Source organism: Gavia stellata, chromosome 14 (genome assembly GCF_030936135.1).
Source record: "Gavia stellata isolate bGavSte3 chromosome 14, bGavSte3.hap2, whole genome shotgun sequence".
Classification (NCBI taxonomy): domain Eukaryota; kingdom Metazoa; phylum Chordata; class Aves; order Gaviiformes; family Gaviidae; genus Gavia; species Gavia stellata.
The window spans coordinates 12,154,290-12,163,550 of record NC_082607.1 but is presented as its reverse complement, the minus strand read 5'-3'; the positions used below and the strand labels follow the sequence as shown (position 1 = coordinate 12,163,550).

The window sequence follows — 9,261 nt, the reverse complement described above, 5'->3', positions numbered from 1 at the left end:
GGGAACGCCATCCCCCAGGAAGTGGGGTGCTTGGGGTACGGAGCCACCCATGCCAGGTGCTATTTGACACTACCAAATACAGCAGAAGGGAAAAGAGAGGCAGGCAGGAGGACAGCAGCTGCCTGTCCTTCCAGCTAGATGTCCAGCTTCCGTGTGGGTAGTGGAGATGACCTAGGTAGTGACAGTGACCCAGACAAGACTCTCCATTTGCAGACATAAGAGGCATAAGATTGGGCTGTCTTAGTTGAGTTTTGGTATCTTGCAGGTAAGGAGTCTCTCAGCGCAGACTGGGTGTCCGCAGACACTCAGTGGAGACTATTTACCTAAAGTGAGTTATAAAGGCTGAACCCAAAATGCATTTGTAAACATGTGGCTTGTGTTTTGGTCTCTCTCGTTGGGGTAGTTTTGTTATCTGCAAGGAATGCGGCATCTTCCAAAGCCCGTCTCCTCCTTGGTCCCTGTGTGGATGGGTAGGTGGCACATGGCAGGCTCTGTCCACCATGACTCTGCACCTCCTCAACATGCATGGGAGATCAGCATGTCCAGGTACCCCTCCATGGAAGGTTCATGTCCCACCTTCTATTAAGGCAAACAGGAGGAAGGCATTGTGATGCACATCTTTTGCAGAAGCTGGAAGGAAATGTTAGCAGTGGCTTTAGCCATCCTCCTCTTTCTTAGTGATCCAAGTCCACGGTCTCAGATCAAGGTGATGAGAAAAGGGACAGGCTGGAGGAGGAGCTAGGACAATCACCTTATTTGGAGCCATCTCAGGAGCTGCCATCAAGGTAGTGACAGCAGCAATAGTAAGGACCTGAGAGAAGTCCCTGGCAAGGCAGCCACAGGATCTGCCTTGTGAAACAGCAAACACTGTCTCAGCACAAGACCAGACATCATCTAGCTGACCTCTGCACCCCCTCATTGTGTCCCACCAGGTAAAGCTTTCTCCTCATCCTCAAGCAGACTGTCTGAGCTATCAGAGAAGAAGTCGTCCAGATCCTGCTGCCTCATCTTGGACTCCAGAGCAGTGATGCGCTGCTTCAGCTTCATCTGGGCATCATCGTACTCTGTCAGGAGCCGGCCAAAGCGGGTGTGCAGCGTGTCCAGGTTCAAGGACAGCCTGTCCAGCTTCTCCTCTACACTCTTCCCTTCCGTGCTTGCCTCTGCAGCTGACTCATCCAGCAGCCCTTCCTTGATCAGGATCTCCCGGCCACGCTCCTCCAAGATGTTTTTGGCATCAGGATACTCTGTGACGGCTTCCATAAGATCTTCCTTTGACAGGCAGAAGAGGTCAGAGTAGCCCAAGCTACGGATGTTGGCTGTGCGCCTGTTGCCCATTTTGCTCCCTTTAATGTTGAGGATGCTGATCTCACCAAAGCAGCCTCCTGCAGTGAGCAAAGCATACTGTGTCGTTCCATCATCTGCCACCACGGCCAGCTTCCCCTCCTTGATGATGTACATCTCTTTCCCAATGTCTCCTTTCCGGCAAATGTAATCCCCTGGGCTGAACACCTGAGGGCGAAGCTTCAGCACCAGCTCCACCAGTAGACCTGCCTCACAATCCTGGAAAATCCTCACCTTCTTCAGTGTCTCCAGGTGAACGTTGATGGCAATCTCTGCCCTTAACTTATCAGGAAGATTCTTGAGTACTTCCCGTTCATCTACTGCCTTCTTATTGGTCCACAAGTAATCAAACCACTTGATGACTTTGGTTTCCATGTCTTTGCTTACCTTGCGGAACTGCATGTAGTGTTTGATGGCATCAATTTTTGCCTGGAACTCTGCCCTGGTGGCATTCATGTTGGATATCATGGATCCTACATTCCCCACAATGGTGGCAAAAATGAGGACACCAATGAGGAAATCAAAGATCACAAAGAGGTACTCTTCATCACGCACAGGGGGAGGGGTCTCTCCGATGGTAGTCAAAGTCAACGTAGACCAGTAGAGACAGTAGATGTACTCCCGGGTCAGATACCCATATTCAGAGTCTGTGATGTTGGGATAGACCCAGGTGTCCTCTCCAAAGCCTATGGCCTTGGAGATGGCATAATAAATGCATGCATTCCAGTGGATGATGACCAGGATGTAAAGAACCAAGTTGCTGATGCGGAAGATGTTGGGGTGGCTGGTTCTGGTCTCAGTCCTATCAAAGAACTCAAACATGCGGGAGAAGTGCAGCAGCCTGTTGAAACGCAATTCGGGGCAGTGCAATCCCACAGCAAAGTATGCCAGGTCTGTGGGCAGGATGGAGAGAGCATCCAGCTTGAACTGTAAGGTGTGGATGTAGTTATCCCATAACTTCTTCAGGTCCTTAACCAGGAGGCCCTGTTCCAAGAAACCTAACAGAGAAGCAAATGATAGAATTATCTTGGCTTATGTTCAACTCTTCTGCAGACTTTGTAAGCACTTCTGAGAAACATTTTACGGTATGCCATGCACATGTGTGCATATATACACTGGGTCACCCAAATATTACCAGTTCCATCACCTGCTCTAGTCAGTTTACAAGCTTTTGTTATCACTCAAGGCCTTCATCTGGCAAAAGCCACCTAAAGATATCACTCAGGGATTTACTCTGTTGCTAGGAAGAAATGGGGACACAAAGGTTTCCATCCTCCAGATCATGAATTATTGTAGTTCCGACAGAAACTGTACAGCCACATGCCACATTCTGAGAACATTAAATTCTACCATTTTCTGTGTAGGTAATTCATTAGCTGAACTGATGCAAAATCAGAGATACAGACCTTCAACTATGCCTGAATACGAATAGTAATGCAGGTAGTTTTGTACAATTATTCAAAGGTGAAGTTGAAAGCTGGGATGATTAATCTTTCATTCTGAAACTTACTCCATTTCTCAGATCTTTTAATTAGATTCTTTCTCTGGAGACTGCTTCATACTAGTGAGTACCAAGGTAGACAAAACGCTCCTTCTAATGGAGCTGTAGATTAGGCCTCTCCCTTGCAGCTCATCTCCACTTTTAGGGGATTAAAGCAAAGCACTGACAAGCCAGGATGCTGCTTCTGCTTACCTGTGTGCAGGCGGATGACTATGTCCCCAATGTAGATAGAGTCCGAGATGTAGTCTAACACCAGCCAGAGGACAACATAGGTCTTTTGCAGGTCACTGAAGCAAGCCCTTGAGGAAGGTCATAAAATAGGGTGGTGAGACCAACAAACCTCCATATCATCTCCAACTATTACAGCTGACTATAGGCCGACTCTGAGGCTCCTAATGCTGCAACAGAGCTTGGCCACTTGCCCCTTTTCTAGAAATTAAAACCCCCTTCTCTGAAAAATCTGCCCTCCCTTGACCTAGGTAAAGCAATGTCTTGAAACCACCTTCCAAATGCACCTTGCCGCTTTACCCCAAAATCACGGTCCTTTCCAACCGGGGCCAGAGGATGAATGCTCTGCCTTTGCACCACAGAAGTCACAGTAATAGTGGGGGTCCCTTTCCTTTAGGTTACCACCAGCCTCAGCACCACCAGTGTCAGTTGTCTGATCCTGACTGAGCCACGACAACCAGGTGAACAGGAGGATTAGAGGACACAGGGACTGTACAACCTCCCAGCTCACCTGGCTACGAGCAAGCACCAGTTATAGAGGACAGGAACTGCAATGACAGCCAGCCAACGATAATACCAGTCCCCTGCAGGGTCCACCACAAAGATCTGCCATTTCTTCCTGGAAGCAGAGACAAGCCAGAGCTGGCAAGGTGTGAATAAAGGGATAAACACAGAAAATAGGGTTGGAAGGAACTGTCAAGCCACATCCTTCATCCCTTGCACTAGACTGTCTCAAACAGCTGCAGCTTGACTGCCAGTCTGTAAGCTAATACCAGTCCCAGCAGTCCTGAGCAAAAATGACCAGCGGTCCTTTATCCCCAAAACTGGGCTCAATAATGTACCAGAAGAGGAAACTGTAGGACGGTAAGGCAAAGCTGGTGGCCTACATGCACGCAGCACCACAGTGGCAGAGCCAGAAACAGATGTATGGAAGAGGGTAATCAGAAAACTTCTCGTTACACGACATTGCCTCTCCTAGCTGAGGTATGGATTGGTGCCAGACAGATCTTAAGAGATTAATTAGAGCAGGAAGAAAAGTGTGCTGCAGATCAGTGGGAGCACCAGGAGGGGATGCCCAAGCCCCAGAGCAGAAACCCAGGGGCAACTGGCATTGCAAGGCTGCCAGCGCCATGCTGCTCACAGCTGCCTGCCTGCAGCCTGCTCAGTCCTGGGTCCGGCCTTTGAACTGCTCCCAGGTGTTTGATCCTGCTCATCTTGGGAGTCTGAGATAAGATGTGTGTGTTCCAGTCGCCAGATCTCACTGGAGAAGCCAGGGAAGAGAAACTCTGCAGCTGGGCTGATAGGCTTAGCTGCTGCAGCCTGGTAGGGCAAAACTCCCTCTCCCCCTCCCTCCTTCCCTCCCTTCCAGCTTCTGAACATGCAAAACTCCCTGCAGTGATACAAAAAAAACAACCCACTTGCCAACAGATTCCCTGTGCCCACCCCACTGCTTCTGACAGCTTCAAAAGCAAAACCTCTGCCTTGAAGTCTCCTTCCCCAGCTGCACAGGCAGCAGCACGCGCGGTGCCCAGAGTGTGGGGACCGGCACTCAGCGCAAAGCTAGTGGTGGTCCTTCACATTTGCTCTGGGTACAGCCACAGACAAGCAGGTGGTCCAACCTCCCCATTCAAAGTCCTTATCTTTTGCTCAGAAAGCGCAACTTAAATGTTATTTGAGAAAGGGACTCTGCTCCCTGGGACATACAGCACCAACACACAGGAAGCACTGACTCACCTGCAGCCAGTCAGTACTGTTGTAACACCCACAAGCACTAATAACCTCAATAACAGTGTTATTTACATTGGAAATTTCAGCTTTAAATCACCAGTGCTGCCCATGGCATGTGGCCAGAGTCACTTGACTGACAGTGGGGCCAGGGCTGAAAGACCAGGGCTCTGGGTTAACCCAGAAAGACGGAATAATCATCTGTCTCTTCCCGAAGGCTTTGCACCCAAGCCTGCAACTGTGGAGGTTCCCACCGCCATGAACAGCAGTTCACGTTCGGAGTTATCAGACTTGGGGCTCTTCTTACCTGTGGAGCTGAGGACCTAGAAAACAGCAGAAGTTACCACCATCTCCCCAGGAGCCCACTGGCACTGAGCAGCCCTTTCATGGCACGCTTCAGCTCCCTCTGATAATGACCAAGCTCCCCTTAACTTTGCAGGGCAGAACGGTTTTTTCCATGACTAGTAAAGACCCAGATAAATGGCTTAGAAAACAATCATTTTTTGGTGTTTTAATTACCACGTATAATGGTAGGGTCCAGAGTAGTCTGTGAGCTTTGCCCTTTAATTAGCCAGTAGAAGAAAAGCCAGATTATTGCTTTTCACTGGGAGTGTGAGCTGAGGACATGAAAGGGCTGGATTTGAAAGAGCCTTTTCAGAAAGCTGCTGTCACAGTGTCTGCTCTTGTGGGGGGGGCATGGGCAGCAAATGCACTCTCTTCATCTCCCTTCATCCTGCTGATGATGAATGAGACTGGCAAATCCCATGCATTTGTGCTTGCTGTGGTCTCCTGGGTGGAGACCCTGCATCCCTTGGCTTGTCCCCAACCCCTCATATGCACAAGCTGAAGGTGCATCTCTTTACAGACCCAGGGCTGGCTCCAAATGCCAACCCTAGTGTTGAACTGCTCTGAAAATTAGGAGGTCTGCTAGCTGTCACGAGCCATGCAATGTGTGCTTCCTACCAGGGCATGGACCAGCGGAGAGAATACCCCACAGGTGAGGGACAGGCCAGGTCTTTTCCACAGGGACAGACTACCAGGTCCTCTGTGCCTGCACAACAGCCCAGCAAAGCCAGGCTGGCTGCCAGGACAGGGGCTAGAGAGGGCAGGGAGGACCCTTCCCACCACTGCATCCTACCTCCCCCTTTGCCATCCCCATCCACTTCCATTAGCCATCACTGCTGGGAGCCCCCAAGCACCATGCATAGCTGATCTCCAGCCAAGGGCGGCCGGGGCCGCAGGGAAGGGACCCTACTTTTTGTTTTCCTCCTCAGTCTCCTCATCCTCTAGATGGTTGCCAGCGCCTGCAGCCACTGTCTGGAGCTCGGGGCCATGGAAGCGCTCAAGGAAGGGGTCTGGTCTTTGCTGCTCCTCGTGCAAGCTCTTGCTGGCCCAGTCCCTCAGCACCAGCACCAGCCGGACTATCCTGGATGGGGGAGAGGCAGAGTCAGGAGGTGTCTGTGAAGCAAGCAAAAAGCAAAAGCTTGAGAGCAGGGGGGCTACAGCTGAGAAGAAAACTCTCACAGCTCCCCCTCAAGCCCAAACATTTCCTTTTCTCCCCCCTTGTAGTGATGCTATGGGACCAAGAATATATGAGCAAGAGAGCCCACCCTGGCAGAGTCCCATGGCTCCTTCCCCAATCCTACTGCCATTCCCACAGGGACATGAGGAATGTGTGAGTGACTGGGGCAGAGTGAGGCTGCCTGCAAGGGAAAGGAGCCCTGCATCCTCCCGGGGCCCCAGAGGTGATGGAGCCGTCCCTTCATGCAGCCCTCCCCATGGGCACTGAGGTACACAGAGCAGCATTCACAGACACTGGTCCCTGCAACCCTTGAATGCCAAACAGCAGGAGGGGATCCTAACCCCAAGCAAGTCCCCAGTGTCAAAGCCAGGCACAAAAGGCTCAGGCTCATCCCGGGCTGGCGGCACACACAGGTACCTGGCCAAGGCTCGCCTGCCTTGGAAAGCGGAGGCAGACGGTTGCTCCCCCTCATCCGGGGGAGCCCCTCTCTGCAGCTCTGAGGAGGTGTCATCCTGGGTTAAACAGGTCCTGCAGTGGGGAAAAGTGGTGGGTCACAGCCACACTGTGCCATCATGGCACCTGCCAGACAAACCGGAGGAAGCAGGCAGCTGAGGTTTGGCATCGCAGCCCTGCCCATGCCAGGTCTCCACAAACATACCGGAGCTGGCCCTCCCCTCCCCTGCCCCATCGCTGCCTCCCTCAACCAAACCAGGGACCAGCCTGACCTCCTGGTGCTGAGCCCCGTCCTTTCCGCATCACCCTCCACTTGGGCTTGGGCGAGTGGGCAGGGGTGGTGGTTGGCCGGTGGGCTGTGCAGACCATTACTCTTGGTCATCATCCTCCATGTGAGGAGACCACGGGCACACACCCTGCCCTAGAGACCTGCAAAGAGCAGAAAACAGCCACAAGAAGAGCCATGCAGGACACATCACGTGGTTTGAACACAGAGATATGGCACAGCACAGGAAAAGAGAGGGTCAAAACCCATGGGATGTGCCCACCCCATGTTCTCCACCACCAGCCATTGCTGATGCTGCAGTAAGAGTCCTGCAGAGCATTTCACCCTCCCCAAGAGATCCCACATCTGCCCGTGGCCCATGAAAGATGCTCTCCTGTCGTTCAGGCTCCTCAGCCATTGCCGGGGCAACAGCATGCCCAGCGAGCCGTGCCATAACAACGAGCCCACAGCTCTCAGCACCCAAGGACAAGAAAATAGACTCGTAAGGGATGTAAGCACAAGGCCAACCCTGGTGGGGAGATGCTGTTATGCAGCAGCACAGGGTAGACTTTGCGTGTACAAGGGTGTTTGCACCCAAGCAACCACCCTTCTTCCCCAGGGAATTGCAACCTGCTGGTGGTCTGCCCAGCAAGCCCCACCTCCTGTCACCGCAGAAATCTCCCCTGTGTTGGAAATTAAGGTTTGCTATTTAAAAAGAGTCTTGCTGAGTTTCCTGCTGGCAGGAGCTACCATCTGGTTTCAGAAAGCAGAAGAGAAGACCCTACATTAATACACGGAAGCTGCTGTGGAGCTGTTAAGTGTGGGATTTCACCAGGGTTTGTTTATCTAAGAAGTGAGAGATGCCCATGGGGCTTGCCCAGCCCCAGCATCACATGCAGCCCACACTGTTCTGCTGCACCCTAGTAGAGACCACACCATGCAAAAACCTCACAGAAACACAGACTTGCACATGCACAGACACAAAAGCACACAGGCATTGCCCAGTCCTGCCTAGACCACATATTCCTACCCTGGCTGCCCTGCCAGCTCCCCCCGGGGCACAGTATGCCCTCTATACATGCATGGATGAGGCAAGTTCCTGGAGACAACATGCTTGTGCTCTCACACAGTGCAGCCCGTGGCTGAGGCTCTGCTTGGGTGAAGGCAATGCCTGGTACACCTCTACCAACATGCACAAAGACTACATCCACGCTGCACGCACAGGGACAGTCATGCACGCCCAGGTGAGCCACCTCCCCGGGGCAGTGAAGCCTCTGCCGAGAAGCCACCACTGTCCACTTACGAGCCTGGCGTCCCCCGAAGCCTTCAACACTTGGCTGCTGCCTAACGTGGGCTAGCCGTGGTGGCTGGGGAGCATCCCTCCTCCGGGAGCCTCCCAGGCTGTCTCCAGAGCACTCAGGCTTTCAAAACGCAAGGTGAGGTGCAAACCAAAGCCAGCACAAGCGGAGCTGCCTGCACTCCTGCGCTTCTCCCATGCCCAAGCAGAGAAGCAGGCAAGGCGGCCAGGCAGCACCCTGGCAGTGGCAGAGGGGCCTCCGCGGTGTGCGGGGAGGATGCACAGGCGTGTGTGCGTGTGTCTCGTCACTACAGCACGCCCATCCCCTGAGCATGCTCGACGCCCTGAGCAGCAAGGCGCACTTCAGAGGAGTTAATAGCAGCTAGCTTTGTGTCTGGGGGATGAAAGGGGAGGAGGGAAACATGCTGCTCAGGGATGCTCCATTTCCCTACCCACGCAACCCCTTCTCCCCCTGCCACCTCATCGGTGGCTGGAGGGACCCCAGACACCTCTCAGGGCAGAGCCCAGCTGGAGATCACAGCCATCCTGAGCAGCTCTGGGTCCAGAGGCTCCTGAGTCCCCAGCAAACCTTGGGGACAGGCCACTGCCCACCAGGGGACAGGCACAGCCAGCAGACCCCCAGCTGGGCTCAGGTCCTGCCACACGAGGGGATGCACCAGGATTGCCTCCCCAGCCGCCTGCTTCTGCTCCCCTCCCAGCCCTCTGCCCTAGGGAAAAACAAAGCTAGTGACTATTTCCCTGCTTCACAGGCTGTGCCACAGCTACTGCTACGATGGAAAATTTGCAGAATTAGCCACATTTTAACACCCTCCCAACCAGTTACCTCTTCTCACACTGAGGGAGCAGGAGACCAAATGCGTTGCTCTGGAGTTCCAGTGAAGAGAGCTGCAGAGTTTGAAGATGATCAT

General features: G+C 52.9%; 1 protein-coding gene across 1 annotated transcript; it reads right to left on the bottom strand.

The window, feature by feature from the left end:
- Positions 1–747: 747 nt before the first annotated feature.
- CNGA2 (cyclic nucleotide gated channel subunit alpha 2) lies at positions 748–9,261 on the bottom strand. Its single transcript, XM_059824256.1, is given in 7 exon segments — positions 748–2,339; positions 3,035–3,141; positions 3,582–3,689; positions 6,051–6,221; positions 6,735–6,845; positions 7,043–7,199; positions 9,177–9,261. Coding segments are annotated over 7 exon segments (2,163 nt in total). The 3' UTR covers positions 748–915.